The 23,905-nt window shown below is 54.1% G+C and overlaps 2 protein-coding genes across 2 annotated transcripts; both read left to right on the top strand.

Moving 5' to 3' along the window:
* Positions 1–6,677: 6,677 nt before the first annotated feature.
* On the top strand, positions 6,678–11,687 carry BIRC5 (baculoviral IAP repeat containing 5). The gene is made up of 4 exons (XM_012661347.1): positions 6,678–6,903; positions 7,064–7,173; positions 8,444–8,561; positions 11,372–11,687. Exons 1-4 carry the CDS (start codon positions 6,793–6,795, stop codon positions 11,459–11,461), a joined length of 429 nt encoding a protein of 142 aa, XP_012516801.1. The 5' UTR covers positions 6,678–6,792; the 3' UTR covers positions 11,462–11,687.
* Positions 11,688–17,757: 6,070 nt separating this feature from the next.
* Positions 17,758–23,905, top strand: TMEM235 (transmembrane protein 235). Its single transcript, XM_012661316.1, is given in 6 exon segments — positions 17,758–17,947; positions 19,505–19,585; positions 20,149–20,286; positions 23,282–23,481; positions 23,484–23,576; positions 23,843–23,905. Coding segments are annotated over 6 exon segments (765 nt in total).

The raw sequence follows: 23,905 nt of genomic DNA on the forward strand, positions 1-23,905 counted from the left end.
AGCACCTATAATCTCAGCACTCTGGGAGGCCAAGGCGGGAGGATCCCTCAAGGCCAGGAGTTAGAAACCAGCCTCAGCAAGAGCAAGACCCTGTCTCTACTACTAAAAATAGAAAAATCAGCCAAGTGTGATGGCACACACCTGCAGTCCCAGCTGCTCGGGAAGCTAAAGCAGGAGGATCGCTTGGGCACAGGAGTTTGAGGTTGCAGTGAGCTGTGATGACTCCACTGCACTCCAGCCTGGGTGACAGAGCCAGACTGTCTCTAAAAAGAAAAATAAAGAATGTCCCTTGTGGCGTTATTGATTATACGATTATATACCACACGATATAGGGATCGATACTATCTTTGGTTTCAGGCATATGTTGCAAGTGGGGGTCTTGGAACATATCCCCACAGATAAGGGAGGACTGCCATATACCTTCTGTAGGAACAAACATGGTATATATAGGGTATACAGACCCCACACCCTCACTCTAGATTTTTAACCCACTGACTGCCATGTGAGGTGTATTTAACTCAGGCTAGTTTTGAGCCCAGGGCGGCATGAAGCAAAACCCTGCAGTTGGTTGGTGAAAATCTTACTTCTTGATGTTCTTATTATCACAATTTATATTGACAATTTAATTCTAAAAATGTGGATTTGGTTTCGTATAACTCTTGCACAGAAAACAATAAAAAATAACAAATTAGAAAGGATAGCTTTGTTTTAATAAAACACCGTGGCCCCAGGGAAAAAATATTTTTTCTAGTGTGGCAGTCAGTGTGTTAAAGGAAATGACTCACAAACTGTAGGACGTCACTTAATGTTTGTAACAACTTGCCTGGTGAGACACTTAGGCTGCAGGAAACTCAGTCCTCACCACACCTGGGCTGAGCATTGCTCCCTTAGGCTGTGCCTCAAGGTTAACACTCAGGTAGGCAAAAGACATGAATAGACATCCAGACATGGGTACAGGTATATGGCAGCCATGTTTCCACGTATGTAGGTACAGAAGTAACGACCGGAAGGGTACACACGTGTTAACCTCCAGGATGACATGGTGGGCAATTTAAATTTTCTTCCTTTTATTTAATAAACATTTTTACATTAAGTTTATTTTTTGATTGTTAAATTTTTTTTTAGCAAGGCCCATTGCTTCAAAACTTTAATTAACGTATTTATATTTCTTTTTTTCTTTTTTGAGATCGGGTCTCACCCTGTCACCCAAGCTCTAGTGGTGGTATCGCAGCTCACTGCAGCCTTGAATTCCTGGGTTCAGGGGATCCTCCTGCCTTAGCCTCCCGGGCAGCTGGGACTACAGGCATGCGCCACCACACCCAACTAATTTTTCTATTTTTTGTAGAGATGGGGTCTCGCTCTTGCTCAGCCTGGTCTTGAATTCCTGGTTTAAGCGACCCTCCCGCCTCCACCTACTGGAGTGTGAGGATTATAGGCGTGAGCCACTGTGCCCGGCCTTAATATTCCCTTTTGTAGAGACAGGGCCTTACTATGTTGCTCAGGCTGGTCTTGAACTCCTGGCCTCAAGAGATCCTCCTGCCTTGGCCTCCCAAAGTGCTGGGATTACAGGCGTGAGCCACCGCACCTGGCCAACTGTTTAATTTCATTGGACTTTTATTTAATATAGAGTTATATTAAATATACTGGATTTGGTAAGTGTGTCAACATTTCTGATTTTGATGGTTGTCCTGTGGTTATGTGCGAGAATGAAGTATTTAGGGGTAGAGTGTCACAAGGCCTTCAACTTGCTGATAAATGCTTCAGGTAAAGAACCCAGATACATATATGTAAGTCTGCATTATATGCTATAGACATACCTGAGTGTGTGTGGGTAGAGAGAGAAAGCTGAGAGACAGTGATAGAGCAAATGGCAAAAACATAAAAACAGAAAATCTGGGTGAAGGGTATGTGAGCATTCCTTGTACTGTTCTTGCAACTTTTCCTTAAAGTGACATCAAAATAAAAAGTTACAAAAAATTTACCACATTAAAAGAATAGAGGTCCGTGGGCCATGGGCCTAGAGGGTTCGTGGGGCGCCGCGTATTTCCGGCCAGGGAAGTGAGAGGATGTGCGGACCGTCCCCTCCACTTCTCACTTGGGAAGTGACCCTGAGAACACCCTGTTCCAACACAGAGGACACCACTGATTTTTTTTGTTTTAAACAACAGGTTTTCTGTTTAGTAGGCTGCAGGGTTTACCATTGCTGGAGCCTCCTGCTTGGAGGAGGGAAAGGGGGAGTCTGCGCTGTGGGTCGGCCCACCCTGGCCCGCTCTTGCCCTGGCTCATGACGGCGTGACCCAGTACCTGGACCCTGGCCCCAGAGGGTGGCCTTCCCGGAAACCCACGTCTCTGCAGTCAGCGATTGTGCTCCTTCCCTTCCATTAGCCCTTTGCGCCCACGTGGAGTTTTCCTTCCCGCGGAGGTGGAGCGCTATAAACCGTGCCTGTCTGGCTTGGGCAGGCCCCTTCTTGCCCTCTTTGGTGGCCCAGCGCCCAGGAACTGCCGGAGGACTTGCTCCCAGCACCTGATTTCACTCCCTGACTCCTCGCACCGTCCAGACCTCTGCCCGTGGCTGGGGTTTCCATTCATCCCAACATGAAACTAGTGGCTGGAGCAGGAGCAAACAGATCGATGACGGACCGGACCGGGGAACAGGCCCAGCACGCACGGGAAAGCACGCGTGCTCTACCTGTCACATAGATGGTTAGAGAACAAACTGTCCAGACCTTGGGAAATGTCACACACCTTCCACTGACGTTCTTCCCAGAGGGGCGGAGATGTCAAACGCAAAAACCAAAACCAGGATTTATAAGCTACGGCTCTGTTTATAAAAGAGAAGAAGAAAAAAACAAAACCAGGAGAAACCCAGAGGAAAGCATCAAGGAACCTCTTTTCTAAAGCATGTCGGAGTGGAAAAGCCCGTCCAAGGCAGGGCAGAAACAAGGCACAACAAACCAGCCAGAAAACAGAAACCATAGCTCAGACAGAGAAACTGATAATATGACTGCACAAAATTTTTAACCTTTTGCAGGGAAAAACCATACCACAGTCTCCTCCACTCGTGGGGGGTGACCCGGCCCTTCTCTGGAATGTACTTAAAAAAAAAAAAACCACAAAGTCAAAGGGCAAATAACAAATGGGGTCGGGGTGGGGGCGTAACAAGTGAAGGTAAGTCCCTCTGTATAAAAACCCTTAACAAGCAATTGGAAAAATGTCCCTAATCCAACAGAAAAGTGGGCAAAGGACACGCATGAACCAGCAATTCGCAGAAATGAAGTTCAGTTACCAGTGAATCTGAGAAGTGATCCGCGTCCCTTTTACGCGTAGAAAAACAAATTTTGTTTTGTTTGCTGTTAGCTTACCCAGAGGTTTTTCTTTTTCAATTTTTAATTTTTAATTTTTTTTAGAGACAGGCCCTCACCCTGTCGCCCAGGCTGGAGTGCAGTGGTGCAATCACAGCTCACCGCAGCCTCCAACTCCTGGGCTCAGGGGATCCTCCTGCCTCAGCCTCCCAATCAGCTGGGACTATAATCACACGACATCTCATCTGGCTAATTATTAATAAAAAAATTTTTTTGTAGAGATGTGGTCTTGCTACGTTGCCCAGGCTGTTCTCCAAATCCCAAAGTACTGAGATTACAGGCGTGAGCCGCAGCGCCCAGCCCTTAGCCTGTATTTTGGGAAAACAAGAGCTCTCAAGAGTGGTCTTGACCTTTTTCAGGTTGACTAGGGAGAACTTTGACCCTGAGAACTCAGCAACCAACAGAACAGATAGGACCTCACGCTGTCTTCCCACCCCTGTTGGGGTCTCTCTTTGTCAATCTTTGTGTTTTTCTCTCCCTCATTTTCTTTCCCAATTCTGTTTAACAAAATTACTCACAATTTTCTTGTGAATTAAGCTGATAAATAAACCCAAGCTACCAGTTTTTTTTTTTTTTTTTTTTTAGAGACGGGGTCTCACGCTGTTGGCTCTGTCGCAGGGGCTGGAATGTAGTGGTGCAATCATAGCTCACTGCAGGCTGGGACTCCTGGGCTCAAGCGACCCTCCTGCCTCAGCCTCCCGTAAGCTACCAGCCTCTTGTCCAGCGCATAATGATTGTTACTGGTAGAAATTAACAAAACAAAATTAATTTGATACGAGCTAAAACTGCACATGGTAAATGTCTTTACCAAAGCGGATATAAACCTCAAGGTTTTTTTAGCTACTAAATTTATATGTTAAAAATTTGGCCCCCAGACAATTAGAAGTGGGTAGAAATAATGTAGAAGGCTCAAAATGGCAGAAGGTATAATTGGTAAAATTTGATATAGCCAAAAGCTGATCTATGAATTAAATATTTGTTACAAAATCATACAGAAAGTGGGGAGTGTTTAACAGGCGGTTTCAGTTGGGGAAGATGAACAAGTTCTGGAGAGGGATGGCGGTGATGGCTGCACAACAGTGTGAAAGAAATTTAATGTGATCGAACTGTACACTTAACAATGTTTAAAATGGCAAATTTAAGCCAGGCATGGTGGCGCACGCCTGTAGTCCCAGCTACTGGGGAGGCTGAGGCAGGAGGATCACTTGAGCCCAGGAGTTTGAGGTTGCTGTGAGCTATGATGATGCCACTGCACTCTAGCCTGGGCTATAGAGCTAGATTCTGTCTCAAAAAAAGAAAAAAAAATACAGATAGGCCTCTTAAAAATTTTTTTCACTGTTTCCCTCCCAAAGGACTTACTGTGCTGTCTTTGGTCTGTGTGATGTTCCTGCTGGTAGAGAAAGGAGAGGAAAGAAAGGGTTGTTTCATGGTTCTCAGAGACTCAAGTCCCAATGTACATTTCAGGAAACTGAGGCTCAGAGACACCAAGTAACTGGCCATGGTGGAAGATGTGGAAGTAAAATTCCAATCGGAAGCCAGTCGTCGTGGTGCTCACCTGTAACCCCAGCAACTCAGGAGACTGAGCCTGGACGATCGTGTGAGGCCAGGAGTTGGAGAGCAGCCTGGCAAACATAGCAAGACCCCTGTCTCAGAACAAACAAACAGAACCCAGTCAGATTATTGTCAGTGCCTGTGGTCCACGTGCAATACTTAGGACTCTGGCTTTTTGCGTAAGCGATGTCCTGCGTGTGATGTGCTCACATGGTGATTGTGGTGTCACGCAGGGACCTTGTTGATTTATTTCCCACTGTGCCATCTGCACTTGGAACAGTCCTGGAGCATATTAGGCCATCAATTTGTACTTACTTCCTGAATTAATAGGTATTAAGGGCTCAGGAAATACTGGCTTTTGTTATCTAAGTTAGCTGGAGTTCTGAAGACCCTGGTGGGAGGCAGACAATCTGGGTTTTAGGTCCTGCTCTGATGCCCGTGTGATCTCTAAAGACATCACTTACGCTGCACAGACCTCAGTTTTCTCATCTATAAAATGGCCAGTTGCAATACTCATAGCAGATAAAGGGCTAATATCCTTAATATAAATTTACAAAGAACTCCTAAAAATTGGTAAGAAAAAGAGAAACATCTCAATAGGTAAGTGGACCAAAGATACATGTTGGCAAAAATTGAAGGGAGACAATATCTAGCGCTGGCAAGGGATCAGGCTTGGCAGGTGGAAATGAATATTGCTGCAGCTTTCTGGAAAATAATGTGGCACTGGGCATTAACATTTCGTTATTTTTTATAGAGACAGGGTCTCCGCTCTGTTGCCCAGGCCAGAGTGCAGTGGCCAGATCATAGCTCACTGCAGTCTCCAACTTTTAGGCTAAAGTGATCCTTTTGCCTCAGCCTCCTGGGTAGCTGGGACCACAGACTTCTGCCACCACACCGGGATAATTTTTAAATTTTTTGTAGATATGGGGTCTCGCCATGCTGCCCAGGCTGGTCTTAACTCCTGGCTAAAGCAATCCTCGCACCTCCTCCTCCCAAAGTGGTGGAACTACAGGCTTGAGCCACTGCATCCAGCCAGCATTAACATTTTAAACGCACAGTCAATTTAGCAATCCACATTTGAAAAACTAGCCTACAGGAGCAAAAACGCCAGGACACAAGACTATTCACACTAAGATATTTATTGCAGTGTTATTTGTAGTGGCACAAAATTGGACCCCTCTTTAGGGGTCCTTTGCCCGCTGAAGGGGTTCTAATGGAATCACTGAGTTTGTTCGTATCTGGGCACTGTGCTGCTTCTGCCGCACAGCGAGAGCCCAGCTATTGACCTTTAGGAACAGCTAACTCCGGTGGAAAGGCACGAACAAACCTCCAAGGGTCAACTTCTGGACTTCCAAGAAGCTTCAGTGAAAAGTCTTGATAAGCAAGTTAGTGGCTCATTTGAGGGTGAAGGTTAGCTGTGGATTTATTTAATCTCTCTGACGTCTTTCCTAGCGGAAGCGCGGCCTCCACATGGATGCCGAGCAAGGGGAGCACAAGGCTGTTCCAGGAGTGGGGAACCCCCAAAACCAAAGCGAGTTCGCAGGCCGAATGGGGGTACACTTATGCGCCGGACAGGGCCATCCCCGGACTCCACTGCGGAGACCTCGGCACGTCAACCGCCCTCCCCGCACCCCTCTTGGAGAGCAGCCCCGGGGCGCTAAGCGTGGAAAGGGCGGGGGTGAGGGGTCTCCAGGGAGCTGGGGACGAGCCGCGCGGCGGGCGGACTGCAACTCCCGGCACGCCCCGCGCCCGGCCGCGCTTTCCCAGAAGGCCGCGGGAGCGGCTCGCTCTAGGGGCAGGGCGTTCCCGACGTGCCCCGCGGCACGCCATTAACCGCCGGGTTTGAATCGCTGGGCCGCTCGGCGTCGGCGGCGGCGGCATGGGCGCCCCGGCGTTGCCCCCGGCCTGGCAGCTCTTTCTCAAGGACCACCGCGTTTCAACGTTCAAGAACTGGCCCTTCTTGGAGGGCTGCGCCTGCACCCCAGAGCGGGTGAGATTGCCCGACTCCTCGGGGTCCTCCAGGCCCGCCCCGGCCCGCCCCCGGCGAGGCCTTCCGGCCCCGGCCTTCCCGGGGGCTGCCGGCCCCCCTGTGGCTGGGCCCCGGGGGTCTGGGCCGCCGCGTCCGCTCACGACTGTGCCGTCCCTTGCAGATGGCCGAGGCCGGCTTCATCCACTGTCCCACTGAGAACGAGCCCGACTTGGCGCAGTGTTTCTTCTGCTTCAAGGAGCTGGAGGGCTGGGAGCCAGATGACGACCCCATGTAAGTCCCTTGAAGCCAGCCTCGATGGGCTTCCCTGCCCCCATCTGGAAGCTTTTCGGAACTGGGCTCGCGAAAACGATTTGCACTGGAGACGCTTAGTGCAGGAGCGAAGGCATCCCAGGCCCATGTTGTTTCTTAACCGCCGTTGTGAACGGAGACCTCTCTGTGTGCCTTGGTGATGCGCACCCCCTCATCGGATCCGGCCAGAGGCCCTGGGGTGGAGGTTGAAGAAAGGCTCATTCGTGCAGGTGCTTGCTGCCTTTCAGGTTCGACAGAAATACTTTAGCAGATCCTGTTGTCCTGAACTCTCGGGAATTTCCAAGTGCTTTTCCTGTTTGAGATTTTTTGAAAAACAAACTTTATTGAGATGTAATTCACACAGCACAAAAATCAGCCTTTTAAAGTGCGCACTTTCAGTGTTAATGGACTTTTTTCTTCAAGACAGTTACTTAGAAAAAAATTCTGCGTATGCATTCTGATTTATTTGTCTCTCCATAGTGTAATGCCGTGTTCTTTCTTACCTTGTTTTCCTGTTAGAATCAATTGTTTCCACAACTTTAATTTTTTCTCCTAGAGAAATTGTTTCTCTTCTTGGTCAGAAAAGAGTTGCTATTTTTTTCTTGATATTTTCTGCTGTTATGATCAAGTGTTGATTGGAATGGCATGGTGATTATACCAGTGATCACTGGGTGAATTTCTAAGTGTTGTAATATTTTCAGATTATAGTTACTATTGGCCATCCTTGTGGACTTTGTGTGGCTGTTTTCATTCCGTTAAATACTACTGTTCTGGTTAGGGCGACAGTCAACTGTTCAGGGAGATTCCCATGGCAGAGAATGATGGTATGAGGTAGAGGGGTCCCTGGGAAGTCTGGCCAATGATGTCCTTGTTCTGAACCAGTGGATTATGTAAAATTCCAGGGAAATGAAATCACTTCGAACAGTTCCTTGAGGACTGTTAGAGGGATTTGACTTATACCATATAACACTTTTCCCACTCTTGCTAAAGGAGTCCGGATAAAATACATCAACCACAGGATGTGGGGGAGATGCCCACAGAGAGAGAACGGTCTAAGCAGCTGAGACAAGCCACGTGGGCCTGTGCTTGGGGCACAGCACTGATTCCGTCAAGCTCAGACTTAGCACTTCACTCTTGGAGCAGAACAGGCAGGCTGTGCTCACGAGGGGGGTGGGCAGTGGGAGGCCAGGGCTGCTTTTTCCCCTTTTACCTGATTTCCTCTCTTGACGTGCTCATGTCTTGATTTTCCTAGAGAGGAACATAAAAAGCATTCGTCTGGTTGTGCTTTCCTTTCTGTCAAGAAGCAGTTTGAAGAATTAACCCTCAGTGAATTTTTGAAACTGGACAGAGAAAGAGCCAAGAACAAGATCGTATGTATTACTGGGAGTAAGAACTGAAAGCAAACCCTGTTGGACATCTTTAGTGCTAAACTACCCAGTCCCTCAAAAACACCAGAAGGACTCTGTGTTTTCCCTAGGAAGCATTTTTAAAGCCCCAAGAATGTATATGTGTGTGTGTGTGTGTGTGTGTGTGAGTGAGTGATTTTTAAAGCCCCTGGAGTGTAATCTTGGGGTTTTGCGGTCAGAAGAACACCTTCCCTTAGGAAAGATGTGTTTAGTGTGAGGGTCCTCGGTTGGTGGGGACACAGTGGTGTGAGGATTGCCTTCATGCCTCAGTGACCATCTGTATGGGAAGTCACGTGGTTGTACGTTCATGTGTTAGTGGTGTGAGCACAGGATTTGGGGAAGCACAGTGGAGTGCATGGGAGGCGGAGAAAGAGGCAGCCGTGCAGCTGAAACTGAAGGGTTCCTGCAGGTGGACCTTGGCTCTTGCCCAGGGGTACTGGGTTATCGCTAGAGCAGAAGGAGAAGGATGAGTCCACAAAGAGGTGGCTCCCACACAGCCAGGCTGTGGAGAATGAGGCGTGCTAGAGAAAACCAGGGCTCCCAGTTAAATTGGGATTTCAGTTAATCAAGGAATAATTTCTTAGTATTAAGTATATCCTCACGTTTTGTGTACGTATTTACTAAAAAGTTAGTTGTTTATATCTTTTTTTAGAGACAGGATCTTGCTCTGTCCCCCAGGCTGGAGTGCAGTGGCACAGTTACTGTAACCTCAAGCTCCTGGGCTCAAGTGATCTTCCCTCCCCATCCTCCCGAGTAGCTGGGACTACAGGCACGTGCCACCACATCTGGCTCATTTTTTGTTTTTAGTAGAGATGGGGTCTCACTATGTTGCCCAGTCTGGTCTCAAAGTCTTGGGCTCAAGTGATCCCCCTATCTTGGCCTCCCAGAGTGCTGGGATCACAGGCATGAGCCACCAGGCCCCGTGGCGTTTTGTATTCTTATTTGCTAAATCTGACAGCTCTGTAGAGAATAGACACGGGCAGTGGGTAATGTCCTTGTAGCAATGCACTGGGTGTGGAGTCAGGGACACCCTAGTTCTAGTCCAGCGACTTACAGACTTTGCAAGTTTAAGCCAGTCTTGGTCGCACTTTCCTTGCTACATAGAGGATAGGACCCCCCCTTCCCACCCCATGCTTCCTGAGGTCCCTTTTCAGCTTGAAAATTGTGTTCCCTTTTAAAGATCAGTATAAAATAACTCTGTTTAATATCATAGCTTCTAAATGCCGAGGACTAAAATCGTGTTTTGTCAGGAAGAGGGGAAGATACCAGTGGTCAGTAAAGTGTGTTGTGCGGAAACTAGTTACTCGATTGAGGTCTTGGGAACTGCAGTGTTGGAAAGTGGGCTAGGGAGAGCCTTCTGGGTCAGGGGTCAGCAGACTCCTTGTAGGCCACATAGTCTCTGTTGTATGTTATTCTTTGTTGTTTTTTCATAATCATTTAAAAACGTAAAAGCCACTCTTAGCCTGTGTGCTGTGCAGGAAAAGGCCTTGATGGGCGGGATGGATTTGGCTGTCGGGCCGAGTTTGCCAAGCCCTGTTCTAGGAGGCGGAGCAGCTTATGCACCTGAGGAACTGTCACAGGCAGGTGCCTGAGCTGAGTGGGGGTTGGGGGGTGTGGTGCAGCAGGGTGGCAGCCAGCTCGGGGAGCACTGAGAAGGGCAAGGGAGTCGGGTCATGGCTGTTGCAAGTGGGATGACACTGAGTTCTGACACAGTCCTGTTGCAAAATACAGCCGCAGAGAAACTTACTTTGTTAAGACTTTAGTTTGTAAATACCTGTCATGGGGACAAAATGAAGCACTGAAAGAAGCAGCCAGTCGTATCCTTGGGTGGCAGACGTTTTGTCAGTGAGTTTTATTTTTGTTTTTCAATAGTGAGAGTTCCTGCTTTGCTTCACCCCCCTCCCTTTATTAGAAAATGTATGAAATGGGCCGGGTGCAGTGGCTCATGCCTGTAATCCTAGCACTCTGGGAGGCTGAGGCGGGAGGATCGCTTAAGCCCAGGAGTTTGAGGTTGCAGTGAGCTTTCATGTCACTGCTGCACTCTAGCTGGGGTGACAGAGTGAGACCCTATCTCAAAAAAAAGAAAGAAAAGAAATTTAACCCAGGAAAGGTATTTTGGTTTGTTTTTTAATGTGGCAGAGAAGTTAGGGAGAATAAAGAATAGGATGGGGAGGAGTTCCCTGGATTTGGATTTGCTAATGTGATTGTCATTTGCCCCTCAGAATGAAATAGTTGGAAGCCAGATTCAGGGAGGGACTGGAAGCAAAAACAATTTCTGTTTGAGGAAAAAGCTGATGTTTGACAGGCTCTGTTTAATTGGACAAGAGGAGGAAGGCTCTGGACTTTTCCTCCAGGAGTTCAGAAGCAAGGTAGGGGTTGGCTGAGAGCAGAGCTGCAGAGTAGCCTGGAGCTGGCTGCGTCACCCTGGGCCTCAGGTTCCTCATCTGTGTAATGGGTGTGAGAGCGCATCCTCGTGGGGACACTGCAAGCAATGAATCAGCTTAGATGGTGAGGCAGGAGGCACAGCGCTTGGTATGTACAAAGTGTGCCATGCGTGTTTTCAGTACGAAAGGATTAGGAGGTAGCTTAAACTGCAGGCAATTGAGCTGAATCGGATATTTGGCCCAGATGGCTGGGCGTCTACCCTTGCACAGTGCCCAGTTTATTTAGGTGCTAATAAGTGTTCCCTTTTGTTTCTTTCTTTTTGATCTTATTTACAGAGTGTGATTTGGAAGCTCTTATTTCAGTTTCGTGCATTTATCCTTTATTTCTAGGCAAAGGAAACCAGCAACAAGAAGAAAGAATTTGAAGAAACTGCAAAGAAAGTGCGCTGTGCCATTGAGCAGCTCGCTGCCATGGAGTGAGGCCTGCGACCTGCTCACCTGGTCCGGGGGTTCCTCGTTTCCCAGGCCTGTGCCCAGCGTCTCCAGCCTTTCTCTGGGACCCCCGAGCAATGCCTTAGGAAAGGAGAACATCAGAACTTTGAAGTTAGATATTTCGACTATATTTTTGTTTTCCCTTAAAGTGGCACCGGAGGCTGCTTCTGCCTGTGCAGCTGCTGCCACCAATTACAGTAACTGATTCTCTCTCTTTCTTTGGTGGTTTTGCTTTTTTAATTCCTGGACCCAGCAGGCGAGACGTGGGTGAGGAAGAAGGCAGGGCTGATGGCTTTGTTCGTGTGACCTCAGGTCTTTGACTCGCTGTCACTCTCAGACCAGTGTGGACTTGGCGGTGCTTGTTGAATCTGAGCTGCAGGTTCCTCACCTGTCACACACCTGCGCTGCTTCAGCGGGTTTTCTTTCTTTCTTTGTTTTCCACACCCCCCCGCCCCCCCCTCCGTTAGATACTCGATTTTTGTGTGATGAGGGGGCAATTGAGACAGTCCCCAGCTCCTCATGTTTTGAACATGGTTTTCCTATTTTCTTTGAAGTATTATTTCACAAAACAGCGCAGACTACAGCTGGAAGCGAGCACAAAGCCGTTCTAAGTCACTGGGGAAACAAGGGCAAGTGTTCGGTGGACCTGGTGATGAAGTGAGGTAGCAGGAAACATCTAGCAGATCTCATTTATGAAATCGCTCACGATTAGACAGGCCTCGTGAGCCGTAGGGCACACGCCGGCTATTCCCTCCCTGCAAAAGGCAGTGGCCTGAATCCTTTTTAGATTACTTGGCTCGGCTGTGGGGACTGGCGGGGCTGCTACGGGCTGCGTCTGTCAGCCTGGCCAGCCTCCACTGCTGCTGCGCCACACATCTGTCACAGAGCAGGGTGGTGGGAGGCGCACGGCCCACACCAGTCCCCACGGGCCTCCGGGGGACAGCTCCCCCGGCCTGAGGCCTGATGTTAAGATAATTTGGTTTTACCCTCCATGGAGTAAAGCCGCAGGGCAGGTTGTTACAGCTCCGCTGGAAACGTCTGGAGAGTGTTTCAGTTGTTTCTGAGAAATAAAAAACATGTCATTTCAAACAGTGCTGCAGACCCTACTGGGTTTTTAAAATATTGTCGGTTTTTCGTGGCGGGCCCTCTTAGCCTGCAGGCTGAGCCTCCCATCCGGACAGTGGCGGTGAGGATGCCTTCCACACGGGAGCAAAGCCAGACTCCCGGCCGGCACCACTTGACCCCAGACCCATGTGTATCGTCTGGACTCCTGTGGAAATGCACCACTGGCTTATTTATTTTTGCCACGTCTCAGAGAGTGAGATGTATTTTTCCCTCTAAACTTGGAGAATATTACAGTGGTTTTTGTTAGGAGAAAAAATGTACTCCAGCCACTGTGCTCATCTAAGCTGCTGGCTTTTTATATTTGTGCCAGTCTGTAAGTGCATACTTCACTTTAATAACTGGTGCTTACAAATTGGCTTTGTAGAGAAGCTGAAAGAAAGTGTTTTTGTCCTCAGTCCCCTTGCACGCTGGGCGATGATGCAGATTTCGGCTTCTGTCAGACTGTGCCGTGCACGAGGCTGAGCTGGAGCTGCCCCTCTCAGTCCACCCTCCCACACGTTTCCTCTTCTAGAAACTTGTTTCCTTTTTCCTTCTTTCTTTTTTTTTTGAGACAGAATCTTGCTCTGTCACCTGGGCTAGAGTGCAGTGGCATCAGCCTAGCTCACAGCAACCTCAAACTCCTGGGCTCAAGTGATCCTCCTGCCTCAGCCTCCTGAGTAGAGGTGCGCAACACCACGCCTGGCTAATTTTTTCTATTTTTTTCAATTGTCCAGCTAATTTTTCTTTCTATTTATTTAGTAGAGATGGATCTCACTCTTGCTCAGGCTGGCCTCAAACTGCTGACCTCACGTGATCCTCCTGCCTCGGCCTCCCAGAGGATTTCAGGTGTGAGCCACTGCGCCCGGCCTAGAAACTTGTTTTCTTTTTCTTTCTTTCTTTTTTTTTTTTTATTTTTATTTCTGATCACCATATACGACCTGAAGAGAAACGTGTTTTCTAAAGGCGTATTTGTCACCAGACCTCAATGACCGCCAGCGTCTGAAAGGTAAATCGACATCTGTTAATAAAGCCTGAGGCCCTTGTGTAAGGGCAACCGCCTCCACTTTCTTCCAAATATGTGAAAGCTTGAGAGCTTCTCAGGCTCTCTGAGTCGGTGGGGGCTCCGGGCTGGCAGTTGGAAGGGAGATTCACGGGGCCGCCAAGTTGGGTTCGAATGGCGGTTTAGAGCCCGACGGGCCAGACTCCTCATCTCACAGGGAGTGGAGACGGCAGGGTGTTGTGCAAAACAGAGAGGGCGTGCCAAGCTGGAGCTGCACCCTGCGGCTGCACTCGCTTAAAAAGAACACACAGTTGCCCGTAAAGCCTAATGTGATTTTATCTGCATTTTAAAACGCAGAAATGGAGACTAAAGAGGTGAAATAACTGTCCAGGATTATAGAACTAGTATTAAAAGTTTCAGGCCTGCAGTTTGAACCCAGAGAGTCTGGCTATAGAGCTGGGGCCTCACTGCTTGACGATGACCCGCCTCAGGTGTGGTCGACCGCCTGGTTCCGGGGAGGGAGGGCTATCTAAAGTGTCCCCATTCCGTTTTCAGAAAGTCAAATGGAACAGAAACCCACTTTCCAAAGCTTCCAGAGATCCTTACTGTGCATTTTAGCCTTTTATTTTGAATTTTAAGATTCACAGGAAGTTGTAAGTTGTAAAGATGGTATTTGAGTGGGGTCCTGTGTACCCTTCCCTAATTTGCCCACCATGATGACAGCACGACATCCGTGTTTGACACACCGTCTGTGCTGAGAGGGGGAGTTGTGCAGCCCAGCTTGCCCTGACCCAGTCCTGCCATCATGAAGGATCTCTTGACTTGGGTGGCTCTAGCTCTTAGCAAAGCAGAGAACCAACTGGCCTGTGGGTCTTCTCTCCACTGGGCTTGGCCTACAGTATTCGTGCCCGTTTTCATCTGGATGGGACCAAACTGGGCCCTTGGCTTCTGGGGTTTCCACTGGGTGTCCAAAGTGGTGACATTGATCCATGTGTTCCCTCAGATATTTGTCTCTGGCCCCACCATGCCGCATCCAGGATTGAAGCCCAGGAGAGCTGGGTCTTGAAGTGAGCTCACGAGTTTCTTGTTCTTGTTTTCCCAATGGTGGGAAGACAGGCCAGCAGGTAGCAAAGGCCTGCGGGATACCAAGACGAGAGCGACTAACTGCTTTGGGTGGCAACAGCACAGGCTCTCACTGAGCTTGCGTCTGTCCAAACCTACGGAGCAGGCTGCTGGGTGGACCAGGAAGGAACAGGTGTGCAGGGCAGAGGGGACAGAAATGCACGTGCATTCCTGTAAGGGGGGAAGGGATGTGGGCCCAGGAGCATCTACCTGATTCCCCGTTAGCAAAACCCTACCGAAGGTTGCCAGGCTCTCTGCACAGGTGAGGCCAAGGCAGCCGAGTTGAGCCCCTCAGGCCTGTGAGTTGTGCCTGGAGATGAGACCACCCAGCTGTGCCTCCCAGTCACGGCCACATGTCAAAGGGCTGCCTGTGCAGAATGGAAGGCACATTTCCAACCTGTGACCACAACCATCTGAGAGCCCTTTGGAATGTTTGGTTTTGACTAGAACAGTGTCGAGTCTACCGGGACGGATTAGCTGCATAAGAGACCCTCAGCGAATGAACTGACCTGTCGGGTAGGGTCATTCAGTGAGGTTCGTTCTCTGTTGCAGGATATTTGCCAAAAGCAGCGAGGTTGGTTGTAGTGTGGCTGATGCTGAGCCGAGCCTCGGGGGCGGGAGTTTAACTGATGGTTTCGGCTGCTTCCCCAGCCCCTCGCTGAGGCAGTGAAGAGATGCATCACCAGCCTGAAGCAGGGCTCATCTGCCCGTGGCCGTGGCTGGGGCCGGGCATCCCGCTCCTCCGACCGCTGGCATGAGGTGGTTAAATGTGCGTTTTAAAGAAAAGAGGCCTGGATGCAGCCTTGTGTTTTGTTACTTGTAATTGGAATTTCTTCCATCAAAAGGCCATCCTTGCCCCTGACTTCAGTGGCAGTGGTCTGACGCCGGCTTTGAAGAGGCCGTGCCAGCCTGGAGGCAGGCTTGGCGTTTCATCGCAGTTGATGAAAGCAGGGTGAATAATGAAAAATAATGGGTCGTTCTAAAGCAGTACCTTTCAGACGGCGCTAGGTGTAATTCGGGTCTATCTCAAGGGAAGTAAACTAGTGGAATTCATCAAAGTAGCCCTCGAGGACAAGGCAGTGCGACTGCGAGGGGACAATCCAATCGGTTTAAAACACTGACCCCAGGCTTCAGAGCAGACGGCGTGGACTGCTAACCCGCCCTGCAGCACGAGTGAAACACGCGCCCCTTCCACGGAGGCATGTGGCTCTGTGGTGCCCGTTCCTAAAACCTCCCCCTAGGTAGCAGTGGCCTCGAACAGTGCCTGTCTGTGGCCTCGACAGCTGAATTCTGTCCTGCTTAAGCTTTATGTGGGTGCAAAGGACAGACCCTCTCAAACCAGCTCAGCTCAAGTGGCGGGGGTCGTGGGGAGGCACGTGGCGCATGCAGCCAGAAGGGGTCCTGTCGTTCTTTCTCCCTAAACACAGTCAGTTCATACGTTATACACACAGGAGGTTTCTACCCAACTAAAGTGATACTGATCCTTGTTATATTGCTTTATTGAGGGGTAAATGTTAGGTGACTAGAGTTTTCGTTATTCACCGTTCTTTCCCCAGAGTCTGGGGCTGGAAGGAGGCCCAGGGAGAAGCTGCCCTACCCCTACCCCTCCTGCCTTTGTAGAGGCTGCTGCCCTCGGAACACCTTCCAGGTCGGGCTCCCGAGAGAGAAGGGCTGCCAGTGCAGGGGCCGTGGGCAGGGAGCCCCAGCTCCAGGGGCTGTCAGGCACCTGGACTGATGCAGCGGGGAGAGCCCAGGGCCGCCCACGTGCCCCTACAGTCTTTGGTGCAGGTGTGTGGAAAGATGGATGGCGTACAAAATACCCCAACAATTCTATGCCACTCCATTTAAATTCTGTTTGAAATATTGTTTCAATAACTGCTGGGATTGTTTTTCCTTCTGACTATACTTCTCAAACCAACAAGAGCCCAGCAGAGAAAACAACGGTCAAACAAACCCTCTGAGATGAGAGCCCTGGGTTGACCCTGAAGGGCCACCATCAGTGTGATGTTGACCCCCTATCCGCAGGCTCTGCCCAGCCCGGTGCAGTGACCCAGAGGAGCATCTGAGATTTAACCCCAGACCACCCACCAGGGCTGCCTGGCCCTTCCCTCCCAACCGTCACTATGATGGGTTCCTCGCAGACCTGCTCCTGGGTGGAGGCCTCCTCTTGGCTCCTCTGCCTCCCTCCACACCTGTTCTAGAAGGTTCTTGATGCACGTTTGCTCCGGAAATGACCGTGTGGCAGAGGCTGGCCTTGCTGGATGTGCATTTGTAATCAGGAACTAATCTCAAGCAAGGTGTTTTCCTTCTGAAGCAGCCTCCTCACCAGCCTGCCTAGGCTCTGGCCCACCCACTGCACTTCCCTGGGTCCCATCTGGTTTGTGCTCAGGGCTAAGACCAGGGCCCCAGGGCCAGCAGGCACCACATGTCCCTGCCAGTAGGGGCTCAGACACTCCCAGGAACGGCAGGGGCCCGGGTCCTGCTAAGCACCCTCTGAGCCCGTCTCAGGCCAGACCCTTCGTCCTCCCCAGCTCTGCACGGCCTGGCCAGGCAGGCGCATCCCCTCTGCTGCTGGAGAACTAGAGGTTTCCAGAGATTAAGAAATCTTCTTGGCTGTAAAAAAGAAGAAAATAGAAAAATGCCCAGGGCATGGTGGTGGACGTTCGTCGTCCCAGCTACTGGGGAGGCCAAGGCGAGAGGATGGCTTGAGCCCAGGACTTCACGGCTGCAGTGAGCTGTGAGGACGCCACTGCACGCCAGCCTGGACAAGCAGAGCGAGACCCCGTCTCAGAAACAAAACAAAACAAACAAGGAAATACGCCCAGGAAAACCTGCGGCCAGCTGTGGGGACACTGGGATCTGAATCCAGGCTGCAGCACGGCCACCTGCGACTCTGCGACTTCCTGCTCCTGCCCCGAGGGACGAGCTCAGCGGGCGACCGCAGAGCGGTGGGAGCGGCTTCCCCGCAAACCGAGGGTTCCACGCGAGGCCGGCGGCGGGAGGAGCGGCCGTGCCCGGAGAGCCTCGGCGCGCCCGCCCCCCCGGCCGGCCTGGCCCCATGGCCCGGCTGGGCGCGCTGCTCCTGGCCGCCGCCCTGGGCGCGCTGCTGAGCTTCGCGCTGCTGGCCGCCGCGGTGGCCAGCGACTACTGGTACATCCTGGAGGTGGCGGACGCCGGCAACCGCAGCCGCGGGCCCGGGCGCGCGGAGCAGCTGTCCTCGCACTCGGGGCTCTGGCGCATCTGCGAAGGTAACCGCGCCCCGCCCTCCTCCCTCCAGCGACCCTCCCCTCCCGCCCGCCTGATGCCCGCTCCTCCCCGCACCGCGGACCCCCGGGGCTGTCGGCTCCCTGCCCATCACCCTGGCTCTCCAGGAGCCTCCCACCCTGCCGCAGCCACAGTCGGGCTGAGGGGCGGCTGCGGAGGAAGGAGCTCCTGCCCAGGCAGGCCAGGGGCCGAAAGTGGGGGCAGGGCGGGCACTGTGTGGTCCCCTAAGGGTCAGGGTCAGGGACGTGAGAACCTTGCTGAGTGGAAACCAGGACCTGGGGCTGTCCCCTGGCTTCTGGAGCCTGTCTGGAGCAAAACTGGAGCGGCGGGTCCCCTGAAGCTGGCGGGGGCTCTGCCACTTGCTGCTGGGTGACCTGAGATCTTGTTCAGGGACTCAACCTCCAAGTCCCTGAGATGGAGAGAAAACGGTGCATCCCCAGGAGCCCACGCCGCTGCCTCCCTGGGAGACTGGGTCATTGCAGGAGGGAGGGCAAGGCTGGGCTCCTGGGTGCAGGTGGGTGCAGGTGCAGTGGCTGCTCTTGCTGCCCCTCTGCAGGGGCAGCCGCGGAGACCCTGGTGCACCCTTCCTGGAGAAGGGGGCTGTGGCAGTGCACGTGGGGGAGGGAGGCCCCGTGTGTGTAGCTGGGCGTCCTCTGGGGCAGCTGCAGGGTTTCCTCCAAGTGACCAGGAGCTGGTTCTTGCTCACCTTGCCCCGGGGTTGGACCCGGCAGCCTCCCAGCCTGAGGAGTGCCTGGGCAGGGGTTTCAAACCCCAGGCCCAGGAGGGAGGAGGGGTTCCCAGCAGGCTGGAGGGGCCACGTGCCCCCCACTGCTGCCCCTCACAGCTCCCTCCTCACCAAGTGGGGGCAGCCTGGGGGTTTCCCAGGCACAGGGCAGGCGCTGGGGTGGGAAGGATGCAGGAGAGTGTGTGCGTGTGTGCATATAGCTACGAATGTGTGTGTGCGCGCGCGCGTGACTGTGTGCGTGTGAATATGAGCGTGGGAGTGTGAGTGCGTGTCAGTGTACGTGTGACCATGAGCGGTCGAGTGAGTGAGCGTGCGCGTGTGTGTGTGGCGGAGGCAGCTGGGGGCCAGGGACTGAGCCGTTCATCTGACAGACTGTGCCTGCTGACGCACACGTGTGTGCATGTGCAGGTGACTGCGCACGTGTGTGACAGAGAGCACGCATGCCCACATGACATGAGCCATGAAGATTCCGGAGCGTGAGGCTTCCCGCGAGCCCATTTTGCACATCTTTTTCCTTTCAAGCCAAGTCTGATTTCCACACGTGAACACATTATGGGGAGCCCTGCCCGAGGGATTCCCGAGGGTCTCCACGGAGTGTTTGAGACCCTAAACGAGCCTCCATGCGGGCTAGGCTTGGGTGCGGAAATAAAGAAGATGAAAGTCCTCGGGCCTCCCATCCCACTCGGAGCCCCGACTCCGCGTCCCCGGGGAGAGGCTGGCGCCTGGTGCCGGTCTGCCCCTCAGCTCTGGTGGGTCCCCGCGTGTCTGGCCCGGGCTCTGCATCCCTGCTTTCCAGGGCAGAACAGCTGCATCCCGCTGGTCGACCCCTTCGCCAGTGAGAGCCTGGACGTCTCCAGCTCGGTGCAGCATCTCGTCGGTGAGTCTGGGGCCGGCCCGTCCCCACGTCCCCATCCCAGACCCGCAGAACCGCTTCCGGCTGGCCCAGGCACTTCCCAGAGGACATTTCTGCCTGGGTGCTCTGCTGTGGGCACCCAGGCACCTGACTGCCAGCCTGTCCCGCCCTCCCTGTCCCTCAGTTTCCCTTACAGTGGCAATGGCTCCCCGCTCTGTCGCTGGGGGAAGTGAGGCAGCCCTGAGCGGGCTGTGTCTTGTGGGCCCCACTTGGGGACTCTCCTTTGTCTTTCCAAATGGGCTGCTGGTCTGCCTGGCTGGCGTCTCCCCCCTCGTGGGCTAGGGGACACGTGTGGGTCTGCTGCCCCAGAGAGGCCTCGGTGGGGGTGGGGCAAGTGCCTGGGAAGCCTCCCCGGGAAGCCTGTGCCGGAGGAGAGGTGGCCACTGGGAGGGGCCAGCGGTTCCTGTGCATGGGAACAGGGTGGAGCAGCACATCTGCTGTCCCCTGGGCAGACTGGCGCTGAGCTCGCCTCCACTGTCCTGTGGGGCAGGGGCCGGTGGGCCTGGCCTGAGTCCCCTCTCCCACAGCGCTGCACCGCACTGTCCTGGTGGTCCTGCCCCTGAGCCTGGTCCTCCTCGTGTGCGGCTGGGTCTGCGGCCTGCCCAGCTCCCTGGCCCGGAGCACCCCGCTGCTGCTTTTCACAGGCTGCTACTTCCTGCTGGGGGGTGAGTCCCGGAGCCCCTGGGGGGTCAGCTAGGAGGATGGGAGTTGGGTAGGTCCTGGTGGCGGGTGCTGCCTCTCCTCTGCCCCGTCGCCCACTCCCCTCTGGGCTGGTGTGGAACCTGGGTCCACCTGGGGATAGAGCCACAGCAGGCAGTACCTCGGTGGCCCTGGAGCCTGACAGGGGCTTCTAATTGTGGGGTCAGAGCCAGGGACAGGATTGGTTTCAGGGTGTGGGGGCATCAGGAGCTGCACGGGGACCCCAGGACCTGCTGTGTTGGGTCAGATCATGCCGGGGGGCATGGGGCAGTCCCCACCGCTCCCTTCTCATTCCCAGACTGTCCTGGGAGGAGCAGGGCGGGCAGGGTGAGAGGGGGCATCAGAGTCCTTGGCATTGACCCCAGGCCAGGCGCCAGTGTTACTAGTGAGGGTCCACCAGCTGACCCGGACCCAGCACTGACCGCCTGCTGGCACTGGGCCAGTGTGCCCCAGGGGCTCCTCGGTCCCCCTTATGTGTGAGAGATTGCAGGCTTGGAGGGGTCCGAGGATTGGCCGAGGCTGGGGGTCCCCTCACTGCCTTTTGGTGCCGTCTGCCCAGCCGCTGTCTCCTGACTGCCGAGGCTGGTGGCTCCTACTGTCCAAGGCCAGGCCTGAGCCGGGTGGGGTCTCAGGCCAGCTCCACTCTCAAGCCGTGACCACAGGGACCAGACCACTGGGGCTGGGGCGTCCTCCAGGCGGGCCTGCTTCCCTGGACTGTGGGAGGCCAGGTGGGGGGCTGACTGGGAGCCTACAGCAGGGAAACCCGTGGCCTTGGTTTTGGTCGCAGGCCACATGAGACCAGCATTGAAGTCAAGGTCTCCTCTAGACAATGAAATCAGGGGAACCAAATTGTCAGCTGTGACCCTGAGCCTGGAGACTGTGAGTGTTCAAAATCCAATTAAGAGAACCCCTGGAAGCCAGCCACAGGAGTAATTAGGTTGGTTTCATAACTAGGAGACCTCATGGCCGTGAAGCCACCGGCAAGGGGACGGGGATCTGCAGGTGGCAGTCGGGGGTGTCCCACTGTGGCTCCCCAGGCAGAGGGTACCCGCTTCGAGGGCTGGAGGGGGGTCCAAGGCTGGCCTGTTGGAGGGACAGTCCACCAGCTCCCCTTGCTCAGGGTCCCGACACTGCTTCCCTCACACGGTGGTCCCCGTGGGACTGGGTCAGCTGTACACCACTCTCAGGCCACCCTAGGTGGTCCGGGTAGGGCCAAGGCAGGCCCAGCAGGCAGAAGCACAGAGAGCTCTGAGGCAGGGACGTCACCCCAAGGGCATCTGCCTAAGGCCAGCTCAAGTGGTGCTCCCCCCATTAGCATGGAAGATGGGGAGGGAGATGGAGGGGTCCAGGGTGGATTGGGGTGCTCCTCCCTGAGACAGGACCATGTGGGGACATGGTGGACGGACAGGGCCTGGAGTATCGAATCCCACTGCGACTGCCTTGCTCGGGGCTGCAGGCACCAGCCCAGGGAGATGTCCTTTGGGGGCTCTGAGGTCTGTCAGGAGCTGAGCCTGGGCTCCATCTCCAGGGAGAGTCGGGTGGGGGCTCAGGTGGGGGTCCCAGAGTGGGAGCTGGCCCTTTGTCCCTGCTTGCGTAGAGGGTCGTGTCCTCGGCCAGGCCAGATGGAGGCAGCTGGGGTTTGGAGGGGGCTCAGCTGGTGGGGCAGGAGCTCAGGCTGCAGCTGAGGCTAGTGCTGCAGGCTAAGACAGACGCCCCCTGCCACCTGGGCCCCCCACTGGGGGATGACTGCCCCCCACGGCCTCTCCCAGGGCCCCTTTCATTCAACTGGGCTTCCACTCTGCCCTGCCCAGCCCAGCCTACAGCTGTGTGTGTCCTGCCTCCCGCTGCCTCCCTCCCTTGCTCCTGTCTGTGGTCCTCCAGGCGCAGAGGACCACGGTGAGAGTCAGGCAATAGGGGACCCCAGGGCTGTGCCCCTTCTCTGGTCACCAGTGACATCTAGACCTGCCTTTGAATGTCAGCTGGATCAGTCACCTGTCCTTGACTGGGCAGTGCCCAGAGGGGACACTGTGCACCCAGGAGGTGCCTGTTGGGGGATCAGGCTACCTGCCCCTAGCCATCATTTCCTACAGGTGGCACCAAGGACAGGCTTTGCTGTCAGCCTGTAGCTGGGGGACAAGGGGTGTGCCCTGGCCTGGTCCTCCTGAGCACGCAGACAGGAAAGGCCCTGGAGGCCATGGGCTGAGGCCGTCGTCCAGCTCTTTGCTGGACCCTGAACTGCCAGACACAGGGTCACCTGGCACCCGTCACACTATGCAAAGCCAGTCTTCCCTCCCTGAAGACGGCTCTGACCGCATGGAGAGTCGGAGGGAGGAGGGCCCAGACAGGCGTCGTCCCCTGCCAAGGCAGGGCTGTAGGAGCCGGGAGAAGGGCCCAAAACTCAGACCTGGGGTGGGGGGGGCTCTGGAAGGAGGGCAGGGGAGGGCGAAGGTGTGCGGGAGAGAGGGCCAGAGGTGAGGGCAGGTGAGGAGCTCTGGGCAGAGCACCAGCCGCCCCAGCTGCCAGCAGAGGTTACTGGCTATTTGTGTGTGTGCGCGCATGTGTGTGTGTGTGTGTGTGTGTGTGCGTGTGCACATGTGTGTGCACTCGAGTTAGGAACTGTGGGGGGTACAGTGTGCGGGGCATTCTGTAGTGGGGACCATGCGTTGGCGTGCAGGTGGTGCTGTCTGCAGGGGGTTTGTGGGGTGAGGTCTCTGGGGTTTGGGGACTGAATTGGAGCCTCTGAAGCTCCCTCCCCCCAAACCTCAGAGTCAACCACCTTTAGCGTCTGTCCCCACCCGGCCCCCAGGGATCAAGTGGTGCCTGGGGGTGGCGGGGGCAGGCAAGGGGCAGTCATGGCTGACCAGGAGAAGGGACAGTGCAGCAGGGCCGTGTCTGCAGGCCACCTGGGCCGGGTCCTGCGGCAGCAGACACATGGAGTAGCCATGTGCACCTCTCCCCCAGGTGCCCTGACCCTGGCGGGGATCAGCGTCTACATCAGCTACTCGCACCTGGCCTTCGCGGAGACGGCCCGCCAGTACGGGCCACAGCACGTGCAGAGCGTCCGCATCAGCTTCGGCTAGTCCGTGGCCCTGGCCTGGGGCTCCTGCGCCTCGGAGGCGCTCAGCGGCGCCCTCCTGCTCACTGCTGCCTGGGTCCTCAGCCGGCCCGTCGCCCCCCACTCTGTGGTCGTCTGAGTCCCCAGCAGGCAGGCCGTGACGGGGAGAGGGCTCAGGTTCCCTTCGGCCACCGGCAGGAGGTGGGGTCCTGGACGGGAGGGAGCCCGGGGTGACAGGGTTGGGGGCAGAGCCCGGGGTCCAGGCTGCTTGCGGCACGTTGGGTGTTTGGGGAGGCTCCCCTTCCCTGCTAAGGGGCTTTAGGGACTAACTGGTTCAACTGCCTCTTAGGAGAAAAGCGAGTCCAGAAAGAGGAAACAAGTGGCCCTAGGGGATGCGGGTCGCAGGGCAGAGTCAGGTGGGATGCCTCAGGCTCCCGGGTGCTCAGCATGTGCTCTTGCCTGTCCAGGGTGTGGCCTGCACCCGCGCTTCCCTGGGCAGTCCCGTGTGCCACCGCTGCCCCCATTCCTAG

The sequence above is a fragment of the Propithecus coquereli genome, unplaced genomic scaffold, assembly GCF_000956105.1.
Source record: "Propithecus coquereli isolate 6110/MARCELLA unplaced genomic scaffold, Pcoq_1.0 Scaffold706, whole genome shotgun sequence".
Classification (NCBI taxonomy): domain Eukaryota; kingdom Metazoa; phylum Chordata; class Mammalia; order Primates; family Indriidae; genus Propithecus; species Propithecus coquereli.